Here is a 15067-nt window from a genome sequence, read left to right on the forward strand (position 1 = left end):
ATTGTTAGTGAGAAACCAGAGCAACCTACAGCATATACAGGAGAACTCCCACTCCCGCAAAGCATCAACTGCACAGTCAGACGGGTATGGTCAAAAGTGACTTTAATCATTTTTCATTTGTGCCAATATTTATTCAGGGACTTCTACAGTGACTAACAAACCTGCATGAACTCAGATGAACAAGTTATGTGAAATTATTAGATTTTTCCAGACCCCTGTGTATTGTACCCTTAAACAACTAGGTCTACACTTTTAAAAAGAAAGAAAAAAAGAAAAAAAAGAAGTATGAGTTCAAGTTCATTTTAAATTCCATTAACATGTACATTCAAATTGAACTTCTGCTTTTTCCTGCACATGACAGCCTGTTGACGAGGGCTGAGACATACGAGGGACCATGACAGTAGTGTAAACAAGAACAAATCACAAACAAAATGGAGGGTAACATAGAAATTTAACACAGAAATTATGCAACTCTAGCATCTCTAGGGTTTAACAGCAAAATAGGCTTAACAATGAATAGGCAGAGCTGTCATAAGGTCACTTTTCAAGTTGGCATGAAGTCTGATAGGGTACAAACACACACAAACAGGCATACTTTGTTGTTGAGAAAGGGTCTCTTGGAAAAAGAAAACACTGGCACTCATAACTGGCTGGAGTTATAGGAACACTGAAATGTAAGGACTAGGCATACAAAAAAATAAAACAAAATGATAATAATCACATCTGATTCTCCATTTTAATCACATTACGGACATTCTCAGGACATAACTGGTTTGGTCCTCGGAAATGTTATGAATTATTTGACAGCTTGGCTCCCTCATGTGGACAACAACATCGCATAGAAATGTTCAAGCTCGACTTCATGCAACACTACATTATCATGTATTCATCCCCCCAAATTAATACAACTCACAATTTAGTCCAGCGTGATAATAATAATCTTAAATCAAACACAAAATCCTTCACATTTAATTTCTTTTATCTTTTTTTTTTTTTGAACAATTGCTTCACCAAGAAATTTGGTTGAGTCGAACAGACCAAGGACATCATGCATGCAGTTTTTTGCCCAACAATGAACACGGTGCAAAAGCAACAACTTCATTATCTTTTTTTGCAACTTTTTTTTTTGCAGTTTAAGAAACGGATGACGCATCATCAGAGCTTTTTGCCATTTACACCAAAGGGTTTTAGAGTGAAGGACAACGGAAACCTCATGCCTTCTCCAGCAGGACCGACGCGCTACGGGGGGAGGGAGGGCGGGGGGGGGGGGGGGGGGGGGGGGGGTCTGGCTTGAATCAGATACATAAAGTTCTTTAAGTGCTTCTATCCAAAAAACTCTTAGAAAAATTAAAAAAAGGGGGATATCAAAACAATGGACTTGGGGATTGGGATGAGGGGGGGGGGGGGACAGGTGGACGGAATTCCTGGACACACAGGTGAACGAGGGATTCTTCCTTTTAAAAAAACAAAAGAGAAAAGATGGCGGAGTTCGGAGAGAAGAGAGAAGAGAGACACAGAGAAGGTAGGATGGATGGGTGGGTGGTTGGTTGGGTGGGTGGGGATTCAACCCAGGATGAGGCTGGACTTGCCCCCGGGGGGGTTCCTGCGGCCGTTGGCTGCCCCCCCCCCTGCTGCAGAGGACTGTCCTGGGGGGCCCGTGGGCTGGGGGGCTTCCTCCCTCTGCTCTGGCACAGCCTCGGGCTCCTCAGCAACATCTACACACCAGGGGACACGAGGCAACACGCTTAACTAAAATAAACACTCTGTATACACACAAACACTGCTATATACCAACATCTACACACCAGGGGACACGAGACAACACGCTTAACTAAAATAAACACTCTGTATACACACAAACACTGCTATATACCAACATCTACACACCAGGGGACACGAGACAACACGCTTAACTAAAATAAACACTCTGTATACACCAGGGACTTGAGTATGTAAACTAACACATGAAACCTATTAGAAGAGCTTCTCTTTTTTTCCTTTTTAAATAAATGCAGTAGCAGTCAAAAGTTTGGACACTTTCTCATTCAATTGTTTTTAGGGCGTTTCTGCTTTACTGGGAGAGAGAGAGAGAGAGAGAGAGAGAGAGAGAGAGAGAGAGAGAGAGAGAGAGAGAGAGAGAGAGAGAGAGAGAGAGAGAGAGAGAGAGAGAGAGAGAGAGAGAGAGAGAGAGAGAGAGAGAGAGAGAGAGAGAGAGAGAGATAGGGGGGATGACGTGCAGGATTTGTCGATGGCCGGAATCGAACCAGGGACCTTGCGAACAGGGAAAAGGCAACATTAGTCACAAGGTCACATTAGTCCTTACCAGCACTCCCCATATCATTGTCTCCCTCCTGAGGAAAAAGTGGAGGGAAAGAATGCATACATTAGAATCAAAAACTGACCACCAAACTCTCCAACCACACATTGGAAAAGGGACTGCACTTATATTATAGCGCATTGAAATTTTCTAATCGTCCCACCCCTATTCGACACGTGGCCAGCCAGGGATCAAACCGCCGGGCCTGCGTTCATTAGACGCCGGCTCTACCTCGTGAACCACAGCCGCCCCCAGCCGCTCAACGAGACAAAAACATTGTTTTAGGAAGGTCAGCCAAATGCTTAGCCGAAACAGTCCATTAATTGAGGCAGTGTATGGTGGTGATCACACTCAGGCCAGTGAGATTGCCAGGCTTTGGTTCCGCCTCAAACAGTAGCCATACAACTGATTAATTTGACTAAATCACTAACTAACTCGATTGAAATTTGTAGGAAGTGTGTTACTGCTCAATGGTTGGAACGGAAAGCCTATACACAAACACACCGATACTACATTTGACATTTTAACCATTTAGCAGACACTTTTATCAGATAAATAACCCAGAGATTAGAAATGAGAGATTACAGGGACAGTCTCCCTGGAGTAATTTAGCCCCGAGTGCCTTACTCAAGGGAACACTAGTGGTGGTGTTCCCAGGTGGGATTGGAACTCATGACCTTCTGATCACCAGTCCAACTCACTATCCACCACCCTGCATGAAACTGGCCTAGGCCACTGTGGGTGGGCGCGCACGGACACACACACACACACACACACACACCCCTCTCCTAGTCAGACAGACAGACAGACAGGCACGCACGCACACCTCTCCTAGTCAGACACACACACACACACACACACACACACACACACACACACACACACTAGTCAGACAGACAGACAGACAGACAGACAGGCACGCACGCACGCACACCTCTCCTAGTCAGACACACACACACACACACACACACACACACACACTAGTCAGACAGACAGACAGACAGGCACGCACGCACACCTCTCCTAGTCAGACACACACACACACACACACACACACACACACACACACACACACACACACTAGTCAGACAGACCGACAGACAGACAGACAGGCACGCACGCACGCACACCTGTCCTAGTCAGACACACACACACACACACACACACACACACTAGTCAGACAGACAGACAGACAGACAGACAGGCACGCACGCACGCACACCTCTCCTAGTCAGACACACACACACACACACACTCCTCCCCAACAGATGACCCCTGGTCTCACCCCGACGTTGGCCTCGTCTGAGTGGTTGTTGTTGTTGGAGGACGGAGCTCCGGCTCTCCTCAGGGGGGCCGAGGGCTCTCCACACAGCACACCTGTGGGCTTCCCACCTGTCCCAACACACACACACACACACACACACACACACACACACACACACACGGTTTAGTGTGTATAATAATAATAATAATAATAATATACATTAGACTTATATAGCACTTTTCTAGACACTCAAAGACGCTTTACAAACTGAGTGTTGTAAAGATTGAGTAGTAATAATAAAAAGAAACAAAAGAAATAAAAGAAAGTATAGGGGCCTAATTAAGGTAGTGCTGGGGACACATGGGAAGGGGAGGGGGGGAGAGGGTTAACTGGTGAAGGCAAGCATGAAGAGGTGGGTTTTGAGGGCCTGTTTAAATGTTGGCTTAGAAGATACGGATCTTCTAAACACTATCCGAGATATGGATAGAATTTACATTTTTGACCCTTATCAGACGTTGTCATGGCAAAGCGACTTACAACAAGTCTAAAGAAGTAAGTGAGTCGTCTCGACGTCGTCCATCATCATAAGGAAAAACATCTATGCTCGGACCAGGTGCCATTGGCAGTCACAATGCTAGAAGGAAGGATTCTTTTATTTTGTTATAATTAACAGCAGAGGAACTGTACAGAGGGGTAGTGGTGGTGGGGGGGGGGGGGGTGAAGAGGTCTTTAGGAGGGACAGTCAAGATGTAGCTCGACTAGAGGAGGGGTCTTCAGTCTACGGCAGAAGATAGGTAGTGACTCTGCAGTCCTGGCAGCGCTGGGAAGCTCGTTCCACCACCGGGGCGCCGAGACGAGAGTGAAAAGCCGTGACTGAACAGCGCGCCCGCTGCGTAGCCCCGTTGGTTGGGAGCAGAGGTATTATAACTATAGCCTGACGCTCACGTGGAAGTCTCGCATGGCACACATTCAACTCATTTCTCATACCAGAATTGAGGTTTAAGAAACACTGAGGATAGAGGTACATGGGGATAACTATCAGTTACATGGATGTTTCAGAGGGTGTAACAGTTAAAAGCAGCCACACACTCACACACAATCTGGCTTTAAGCCCTACCTGTCCAAACCTTTCAGTCAGACACACACACACACACACAATCTGGCTTAAAGCCGACCGCCTATCTGTCCAATCCTTTCAGATCAACACAAGAGTTAAGCCCTAGGAATGTTTTCTTCTGGACAGGGAAGGGCGTGTCAAGCTACTTGAATAACAACATTGGTCATGTAGTTATCATGAATTTTACACATCTGCACATTACATACTGTACATAAGCTACCACACTGTACAAGCTACCTTAACTGTACATAGCTCATAATTGAATATACCTCTAAACTAAACTGATGTCTACAATACTACCTCTGCACATACTGTATTTTGCACACTTACCTATCACTATCATTGTCATGTTTTCTTTATATCATGTTCTTATATCACTACTTTACATTTTTGGTTAGATGCTAAACTGCATTTTCGTTGTATTGTACTTATATACAAAGAGCTGTGAGCAAGAATGAAACTGATAATACACTGGCCATAACACAATGGCTGGGAGAATGCCCAGTTCAACACCCTGCCATTAGGTTGCCAACACCAACAACCCACACATCATTTGACCTTTCAGTTTACAGCATGAGGTGGAAGTCCCCAAAGCAAACAGGTTAGTGAGATACTGCACAAATGTGGTCCTCTGTGGCTCAGTTGGTTTCACCTGCTAAAACCAAGGTTGTGGGTTCGATTCCCGCTGGGACCATATATACAGAAGAATGTGCACTCTCACTGCAATGTAAGTGGCTTTGGATAAGTGTCAGTTAAAAGGCATGTATTATTATTATCATTATTATTATAAGACCCTGCGACATACCAGTGTCATGTCCAGGGGGTGTACTTGTACATTAAGCCGCCTCACTCTACGGAAACAGGAGACAGGCTCCTGGCCTATGGGCCATTAGGCTCCAGAACCATCGGTTCTCAAGGCTACTTACTTTGCTATATTAAGTCTCTTTATGTGTTCGCGTTCATCATCTAGAGGGAAAGCTGAGAAGACGAGTGTCGACTGGTGCAGACAAAGCTTCCTTTGAGAGGAAGCCGTTCCATTGCCCATGGATCCCCACTGTGTAATGGACTGACTTAAACAACCTCACAACGCCATCCTCTTCATGAACTCTGTGTTGGGACAGGGTGACTCTTTCATCGAATTCCTCTCATTCTCTCCCCTCCTTAACTGTGAGTAGGAGGTGATGGTGCAAAGTGGAGGAACCTCCTCCATTGCATTTTGAGAAGGGAGAGAGTTAAGTTTCAAGGTTCTTCTTACATCCAGTTATACCTAATAAGTATTAGAGAGAGTAAAATATTTCTTAGGCTTCAGTTTCTCTACATCGACGTACTAGCGACAAGAGAAATAAATTGGCAATAGTTATAAGAGACAAGTGAGAGATTTAGGACATGTGACAATAGTTGTAAAAGACAAGAGACAAATTGAGCAATACAAGATGAGCAATAAACTGAGCAACACAAAAACAAAACAAATAGCTCAAATAATAGAGTATTGTATGCTGAAGTAAAAAGTAATCTATGCTGGGGGCCATGGGCAGTCGTAGTGCTAGTGCTCTTTTTATTTTAACAGTACAGAAACTGTACAGGGGTGGGGTGGGCGGGGGAAGTAGATGTCTCAGGAGGGACCGTTAAGGTGTAGCTTGGGGATAAGTAGGCTTGTTTATAAGCCTGTCCGCCAGGGGGAAGTAGGATGGGTAAGAGTAGACAGACTCTCTCCTTCCCAAAAATCAATCGGAGGAGATGGTCCAACCTCTTCAGATAGTTCTTCTCAATCGCTTTTTGAGAGGGAGGTGAAGACGAGATGACAGGAAACGACATGAAAAGGTTCCATTTGAGACTAAAAGCATCCCCGCCCCCCTAATGAGAAACAGAACATTGTGGGAGTCACATTCCACTACCGTACTACTGTACTGTCAGGAGGACATGGAGCGAGATCTGCCTCCCATCAACCCCCCCCCCACACACGAGAAGGCCTGATACGGAGGCTTGGAGGCAGTTCAGACCCTCATAAATATTTCAGCATGGCTCAGTCCTGGCAGAGGGGCCCCTGCGTCAGTGAAGGAGTGATGAGACTGTCAATAAATGAAAGGAAACCAATAATGGAATATCTAAAGACTATGGATTTGGGTTGAGAGTAAATTGGGTCATATAAATGAATGGCAATGACAGCAAGGGATGTGCATCATAAATCTGAGGCAAAGAACATCTGCTTCATGTAGAGACAATATCCCTGAGGTCGTAAGTCGTACACACAGCTTAAGGGTGTGTGTCAGGGTTGGCTGGTTTTTTGGTTTAACCTAAGAACCTCTGTATTCAAAAATAGCATCTTTTTTTGTCAATACAGCCATAAAACCATCCTAAATTGCTATAATAAAGGCCTGAAGAGTGTTTGTCCAGAGCCACTGTCGGTGGTTGAAGACGCTATTGAAAGTGATGACAGGACGGTTTGTAAAGAAATACAATTATTTGTCAAATAAATAACCTATCAAAGAATACTATTTAGAAGCAATCATAATCGTGTCTCGTGACCGCTTCTCAGAAGGGTACGAAATCACTAAGTGACCGCAAATGTAATGCTGCATCTATCCACGGGGTATTACTACATTTATTTTGAAAGCTCTATATTTTGACAGCTCTACTTTTTATGAAAAGCTCTGTTGTTCACTGCAGAATTCTAAGTCAAATATTTCTGCGATTATTGAGCAGCAGTATTTGAAAACTGAAACACCTTGAGCAGCAGTTGAAACGTTGTGTAAGAACGAATGATGAGGAAGAGCCGTTCATTCAAGTAAGACGCTGTTCCAAGATATCACTCTTCATAGGTCTTCCTTGCACCCTTGATAAGCGGAGCTAGGTATGTTAAGTGTTTCATGTATTTTATGTGTTCCATGTATTTTCATGTACGGTGTAGCCCAACCCTAACCCTAAAGTGTGCCTTTCCACGTATATTTGTGAAACTATGAAGTAACCTGATTGTGTTGTGACTGTGCTTCCGGTGCTTTCACACGGTGTTCGACATAAATGTATTCAGGTTTGCAGAAAGTACCTCGTTTGAAATGCCCTACAACAATATATTTTTTGAATCCCGTGGTTTAACCGAAAACTGGGGTATTATTCGGGAACGGTTTAACGGTGTGTGTGTGTGTGTGTGTGTGTGTGTGTGTGTGTGGTGATTTTAGGGTTGGGGATTTCTAAGTTACCAGGTGGGTTGTTCCTTCGGTGAGCGTGGGGGTCATCTGGCTCAGCAAAGATGTTGGAGGCCATCTTGTTCTTGCGGGTGGGGGCCTTCTCCTCATCTGTGCCGAAGGAGATGTTGGAGGCTCCACCCGGAGGGCGCAGAACCCTATGGGGGGGGGGGGGGGGGGTTAGGTATGGGTGGGAGGGAGGGAGAGAGAGAGACAAAGACAGACAGAAATATAAATTAATGAGATGGAAATTTCACTTACTCACTTTCTTGGCGCTCTCCCTCCCTCTCTCTCTCTAAATAGGTATAGCAGATTACAGTAACAGGAAAATGAACATGAGGTTTTCCTTCTCATTGTGGTGGTCGGGGATAGAACACTACTTCAGACAGGCTGGCCGGCACACTGGAGAGCTCATCTCCACTGCACTGCTCTGCTGCTGACACGCCAACTGCTTTGAATTCATGGGTAAGATGGTGGACTCCTGGCCCTGCTGTCCATCCCTGCAGGGAGGTGAACCACAGCGACCTTAAGGCCAGGGACTTAGAAGCGGATGATGTGGCCTGGGGGGGTCCTGTGGTCTACAGTGCACATTATGCCCATGTCGGCATAGTCTGCTGACACGATATTCTCCTTACTTTCCTGTCTATCTTCACTATTTCTATCCAATAAAATGAAAAATATGAGTGGGACTGCCCCACTGAGAAAAAAAACTAACCTTAAAAAAGAAGAAGGGGATGACAATGGGTGTGACACACACAGGCCCAGAACACGGAGGCCAAACAAGACATTTTTTTCACAGCATGAAATTAAACTAACTTCACATTGTTGCATGTGGCCTTAAATGCAGAGCAGAAGCTGCCATGTTATCACAATAAATAGCAATACTAGTGGCCAATCTGGTAAGATTGACATTTGGGCCTTCTTAGTTTCAGGATGCATAGGATGCAAATTAGGTGGATGCCCACTTCCTTCATATTCATATTTGTTTCCAACATATCTGATGTCACTACAGCTACTATCCGAGTTGAGGTACACAAACGTGTTCAACGGCCACTGCCAGCGAGTCATAAAACACAAATATCATTGTAGCCAGCTGTCAAAGGAACAGCTGTTTTACTCACTGTTCTCATCCTCAATCAAGCGGACGAGACCAATCAGAGACCAGATCTGCATAGTTGATTGCTCACAGTTCAGTCATTGTGATGATACCAATTCCTAGATGTCAGGGGCCGTGGTTGCCCATGGTTGCCACTGGAAGGATAGACAGCTACATGAGCATCATGGGGGACCCCACCCAACCATCAAATTAGCTAGCTGATGCTGATCCCGTGTCTAGCCATGGTCTTAGTTTCATGTAAAGCTGGCTTTAGTATCAATCATGTTACCTGCGTTCATTTAAAAAAAAAAAAAAAGACGGGATGACAAGCACAGTCGGTATTAAACGTTAGCTAGCTGGGTTTCTTTCACCTACATCCACACGTCTGCATTCCCTCGCTAGCCTAAACATGCTAGCCAGCTAGCAGTGTTCAATGTACACACACACACACAGACACACACACACACAGCATCAACACGAAGGGAGGAAGACAGTGTGGCAACTACCAATGGTGGCCAGGGCCACACAAAGGCAGCTAACGGCCACATTGTAGGGTACAATACAATACATTAACAAGCAGCAACATAGCTAAACGTTTCCATACCAACTAAAACCGCATCGAAGACAACGCGGTCTATTGTTTGACAGTGACAGCTAGCTGGCTAGCTAGCTGGCTAACGGCAGTTAGTCCAAAAGCAGGGAGGCTGCAGATAGTCCTTTTTTACCTGGAGCTGTTTTTGTTACCGGGTTCCATCCCCGAATATATGGTTGTCGTCGTCATTGTTATAGGTAAGGTTGATAAGCGTGCAGAGGAAAAAAAACAATTTAGAGAGTTCGTTTTTTGTTTTTTTAAACCAAAATGTCACCAAAACCTCATACTCTAGAAACTGGTGCTCCACCCGGTCGCTATGCAACACTGATCAGTCGGCCGCTCAGAACGTGGAGAGGGAGTGGCCCGCCGAAGTCTCGCCCACAAGCGGATGTCTGACTCGTCTGATTGGTTTACGTCTCATAAATCGTGCATTTGATTGGAGAATCCGTGTGCGAAAGTAACGGTCCCTCCCCCAAGAGCATCCGTAAATGTCTGGTTTGTGACATCCTCTGTTGATTTTGAATCCTATCATTTTAATTGCCTTTAATTCATGCTTAATCTAAAAAAATCTTTCTTGTAAATATATTGTATATTCGATAATGGTCAGTGGGTTTGCCATAAATGCTGACAGCCTGACACACAGTAACAGCGCCCTGCCAAAGTGCCAATCTACCCTAATGATGTGTTAATCCCCCACTCATTCAAAGACAATAGACTTTAAATCAATAAGGAAAGAGACACAAGACACATCTGTTAAAAAAAAAAGAATCAATTTATTTTAACAACAGATGTAAGGAAATGCAAATGCAAATGCAGTTGAGAACATCAACAAAAGCTCCATCTCAAACAAAACCTCTTATCACATAAGTATAAAAAAGATCAAGAAACCAACTCTGGAAAACAAAACAGAAACGTCTGTTGACCAGCAATTTGTCAAAAACTAGCGGAATTAGATGTTAAGAACTTGCACACCTTCCAAAAAGATGACGGCCAGTGATTAATAGAAGACTTCGATTATTTGTTTCCCGGAAAACATGAAAAAGAAAATGGCTGACAAAATCTATCCTCGCTGTCCATCAGATGGTTATGTACAAGATGCTAGGACTGTAACGGCCAAGCTCCACCATGGCCATCGAGCGTTGCGTCAGCGTTGCGTCTAATGTGCGTTGCGTCCGAAATTGGGATCAAATGCATTGTAATCAATGAAAGGTGCTCCACCTGCTGCGTTGCGTCAGCGTTGCGTCCGATGGCTGCGTCCAAAGTAGACATTCCAAAAAGTTTGATTTTTGACGGTGGACGCAGACGTCACAATGAGACCAATTGTACCACGTGGTACCACGGACAGCTCCAAGTACGAGCTAACCAGTGGAGCTAGAGTAGAACGTTGACAACGTTGACGCAACGCAGCAGGTGGAGCTTGGACAACGGGAAGTTGACGCGACGCAGATGGCGAGTTGACGCAACGCAGCAGGTGGAGCTTGGCCGTAAGTATGCAACGGCATTTTCTGTGCATTTGTGAACATATCAGACTGAATGATATTGACACTGGTCATAATTGGTACGGTGATGATTATCAGGGTGAAGAGGTGACAGGGGAGGTAGGGGTGTTGCTTGGAAACCGTAGTCTTCATTGAAAACCTCCTGTTTGCTGCTGGAACACATCGATTGTGTCTTCATCTTCCATTTCCAACTGTGCTGGTGTGTCTGTCTCGTTGATGGGTTGACCATCAAACCGGAAACGTATTTGCCTCATTGTCAATCCCTGTGGAGTGGCGACAACAACATTAAAATCCCTCTTCAGATACGAACATAAGCATTGCTCTCCATTGCAGTGTGTTGCATTACATTACTCTTTTGGCATTCAGCCCAAAAGCAACTTACAAATACATTTGTCTAAGTAGGCCTAAGTGAATCATCTATCCAGCAGTCATTCTAAGAAAACGTAACCTACAAGGCTAGAAGAATGAAGAATTGTTATTATTATTATTATTATTATTATTATTATTATTATTGTATTGCACTCCTGAAAATACATGGTATCAGCTGGGGAGAGACGGAGAAGATAGCCCAAAGCCGTGCTGGATGGAGAAGAGTCGTCAATGGCCTATGCTCCACTGGGAGTTAAGGGCCTAAGTAAGTAAGTAAGTATTGCACTCCACCCCTCTTTTATTCTGGGATGGGTAACTCTGAATGACAGCTGTAAGACTGAATGTGTCCCTCTGGCTACACTGATGTCCTCTTGGTCATGGGGCGCAGGACACCTATTATTGTTCTCTCCATAGTGCCTGAGTAAAAAGTGCTGTACAAAATAAATTATTATTATTTATTAGTACCTCTTCTTATTATTATTATCATCATCATCATCAGTATCTGTCTCAGTCTCAGTTTAAACAGGGGGCCTCGAATATACTGATGATGATGATGATGATAATACGGATGCTGGTGTCTCACCTGTCTTTCGCAGTAAGCCTTCATGAGTTTACAGAGAGGCGTGTGTCTCTTGATCTTGAATTGAACAACCGAGCCGTCCTGCCCTGCCACCTTCAAGTTGATGTGGTCGTTGTTCTCAGTCTTCACTCCTTCCTGTAGGGACAGATTATTGTGTCACTCATAATGTGAGGGGAGAGGAGGCGAGGGGAGAGAAGAGGAGGGGGGAGGCAAGGGGAGAGGAGAGGATGGGGGAGGGGAGGGGAGAGGATGGGGGAGGAGAGGATGGGGGAGGAGAGGATGGGGGAGGCGAGGGGAGAGGAGAGGAGGGTAGGAGAGATGTGGAGGGGAGAGGGGAGGAAGGGAGAAGAGGGGGTGTTTTCTCTGTACTAGCTACATGTACAACAAGTTGCTACATTAGATTAGTGTTTCCCAACCCTCTCCTCGGGGCACCCCAGCCGCACCACATATTTGATCTGTTCCACCACCAGCACACCTGATTCAACTAATCAAGTACAAAGCAATTATGGTTTGTACTTGATCAGTTGAATCAGGTGTGCTGGTGGTGGAACAGATCAAACATGTGGAGCGGCTGGGGCACGTTCAGAAGTTAACTTACCATCAAAGACAAGTTCATAAGTCACATGCCTGGTTAACATTGTGGTTTCTAATTCACATTGTAATCAATCAATGATCATAGCAGCTGAGTGATTTAGCTAACAGGCTACCTAGCTAGCTCAACTAGCCTCTCAACTAGCCTCATTAGCTGGCTAGCTAGCAAGAATATACTAGTCAAGAAAACACTTTTGATGATGTTGAAAAAGCAGGAATTTTACATTTGCGTAAGATACGCTATGGTTAGGCTATGAGGATATACTTACAAAATTAAAATGTATCATATAAAGGCGACATTGTTGCTGGCTAGCCGGGTCTTTTGCAGCTAGCTCGCTAGCTCGTTAGCTCAACACTTCACACTGTCCTGCCTGGCTCTCTGTTCATCTTTGCATTATTACCAAACCGATTCACCAGACATCAAACTGCCCCGAACCTCACGTAACATTTAGCACGTCAAACGAATCGTCATTATTGACTGTAAATATGGAAATATTGAAAACGAAAGCCGGTTCGCTCCTCACCTTGGGCTTCTCGTCGGCCATGGCTGCTCAATTTGCGCGTTTCTCTCTGCGCCGCAAACGTCGCGCAGCACAGCGCCAGACCCGGGTTACTGCGCCTCCCAGTTCGTAAATTCGCTCTGAGATCGCCGGAGCACACACTGGGTTCGACGTCATAAAGGGACCAAGTGATTTGATTGGACGAGAGGCAATCCATGAGTGCTGATCAGATTCCAGAGCGAATTTACGAACGTAGCCTCTGTATGCGCCGCTTTCTTTTCAAACTCAAAACTATGAGTTTCCGATGATTGAAAGGCTGTTGGAAAATGCTATGTGTAACCTATTTTGAAAATGCTGTACCTGTGGGAATCTTTACTTTATAAATTCGACATGTAGAAGTAGCCCATCTCATGTGTTCAAAGTGCGCATTAGAGCTGAATATGATTTCAGTCAAATCTTGAATTGTCTTTGAGAGATTTGTAGACAAAATGTACGGCATCGAAATAACAGTAAAACAATAAATAATATCACCATCAATATTTTTAAAATGAACACTTTAATTCATTATGCAGAGAAACAGTTCTTTGAAAATACATACTTTTGTTAAGTAGAAGAAACAACACTCAACAATCTCTAACAGACACTAAATAATACAGCATTAATAATAATAATAATAATGCATTTATTTTGAAAGAATGGTAGTGATAGGCAACTATGCAATATACAGTATGTGCAGAGGTATGAATGAATGAATGAATGGTCTTTATTGTCATTGCTATAGTACAGGTACCAAACAACGACATTTAGGAGGGGTGGCTCCTCCGGTGCTAGGAAAGAAAAAAAAAAGAAAAAAAAACACAAGAAGGGAAGGAGCTGGTTTACATAAATAAATAAAGGCTATGTACACTATCCACTATACTATACTGTACAGATAGACGACTAGGGTTGTCATATTGCACATAGTGTTATTGCACATTCATTTGAAGTGTCGCAGTTTGCAGGCTAGAAATGTACATATTTGTAAACATCAGTTTAGTTTAGAGGTTGACTACATAGAGATAAAGGGAAGAGATATTAGTAATGCGGCTTTGCTTTTCCCACTGAACCAGGGCCGGTCCTAGGCATAGGCGAACTAGGTGGTTGCCTAGGGCGCCAACTGCCTGGAGGGCGCCAAATGGCCAAATTTCTTTTTCCAATTTTTCCTTTTTTTTTTTGTCTCTATGAATTTCATGTCTCTATGAAAATATGTCTCAGCCTACTGTCTCTATTATGCTTCGCGATTAGTCACACTCGCCTCTTGCGAACCCCCCCCCCCCCTCCCGCCCGCAACTAACGTGCGTGCCCTCTCTCGAAGGTGGCTTACTGTTGAATGTGTGGGTGGTGATGAGGCAGTACTGGTGGTGGTGCCCCAAACATTTGGGGGGAAGGGGGGGAGGCATCAAATCATACTCTCGCCTAGGGCACCTAAATGCCTAGGAGCGGCTCTGCACTGAACCAATCAGTCAAGGTCTTATTTCCAGTAAGCAGTGACAAGGGGGTGATTGTCACAGTACAATTAGTTCAACGTATAACTGTGTAACGTTGTGTAACGGCCTAAAATATCATATCATGTGACTTCAACTTCAGCTGTTATCACGTGCTAGGCTAACTCTCCTTGATCATCAAGTTAAGTATTTTATGTCACCGCCTTAAAACCAAAACTCTATGCCAATCTAAAGTGCCGTAACTACAATCCAGTTCAGAGTAAATGGAGCAATAAAAAAAATATATTTTCAGAAATCACCGTTGTACTGAATAATGATACTAGGCATAATAATAGCATTATGACTGCCAATGGCCCCTGCATAGATTGCCTTTTCTTGCTATGACTGATGGATAGATGATTTGTTTACTTAGACAAAATGTATGGTTTTAAATCGCATTGGATAAAGGTGTCTGCTAAATGCCCAAAAATGTAAAT

General features: G+C 44.2%; 2 protein-coding genes across 2 annotated transcripts; both read right to left on the bottom strand.

Moving 5' to 3' along the window:
- Positions 1–1294: 1294 nt before the first annotated feature.
- jpt1a (Jupiter microtubule associated homolog 1a) lies at positions 1295–9867 on the bottom strand. The gene is made up of 5 exons (XM_080523667.1): positions 9702–9867; positions 7896–8038; positions 3603–3709; positions 2324–2351; positions 1295–1715 (listed from the first exon to the last, which is right to left on the bottom strand). The coding sequence occupies exons 1-5, from the start codon at positions 9755–9757 to the stop codon at positions 1564–1566; spliced, it is 486 nt and encodes a 161-aa protein (XP_080379793.1). The 5' UTR covers positions 9758–9867; the 3' UTR covers positions 1295–1563.
- Positions 9868–10337: 470 nt separating this feature from the next.
- On the bottom strand, positions 10338–13223 carry sumo2a (small ubiquitin like modifier 2a). Its single transcript, XM_080522413.1, has 3 exons — positions 13132–13223; positions 12020–12151; positions 10338–11330 (listed from the first exon to the last, which is right to left on the bottom strand). The coding sequence occupies exons 1-3, from the start codon at positions 13150–13152 to the stop codon at positions 11196–11198; spliced, it is 288 nt and encodes a 95-aa protein (XP_080378539.1). The 5' UTR covers positions 13153–13223; the 3' UTR covers positions 10338–11195.
- Between the last annotated feature and the right edge of the window lie 1844 nt (positions 13224–15067).

The sequence above is a fragment of the Nansenia antarctica genome, assembly GCF_963989245.1.
Source record: "Nansenia antarctica genome assembly, chromosome: 2".
In the NCBI taxonomy this organism is placed as follows: domain Eukaryota; kingdom Metazoa; phylum Chordata; class Actinopteri; order Argentiniformes; family Microstomatidae; genus Nansenia; species Nansenia antarctica.

What these genes read in the sequence shown, in the direction of transcription:
- jpt1a (XM_080523667.1), bottom strand. Translation starts at nt 9,757, where the DNA reads ATGACGACGACAACCATATATTCGGGGATGGAACCCGGTAACAAAAAC. An exon ending in GGTAACAAAAACAGCTCCAG is followed by an intron (nt 8,039 to 9,701) that starts GTAAAAAAGGAC and finishes CCCCCCCCATAG; the next exon opens with GGTTCTGCGCCCTCCGGGTG. An exon ending in CAATGATATGGGGAGTGCTG is followed by an intron (nt 1,716 to 2,323) that starts GTAAGGACTAAT and finishes CCTGGTGTGTAG; the next exon opens with ATGTTGCTGAGGAGCCCGAG.
- sumo2a (XM_080522413.1), bottom strand. Translation starts at nt 13,152, where the DNA reads ATGGCCGACGAGAAGCCCAAG. An exon ending in TGGCCGACGAGAAGCCCAAG is followed by an intron (nt 12,152 to 13,131) that starts GTGAGGAGCGAA and finishes CTGTCCCTACAG; the next exon opens with GAAGGAGTGAAGACTGAGAA. An exon ending in AGGCTTACTGCGAAAGACAG is followed by an intron (nt 11,331 to 12,019) that starts GTGAGACACCAG and finishes GCCACTCCACAG; the next exon opens with GGATTGACAATGAGGCAAAT.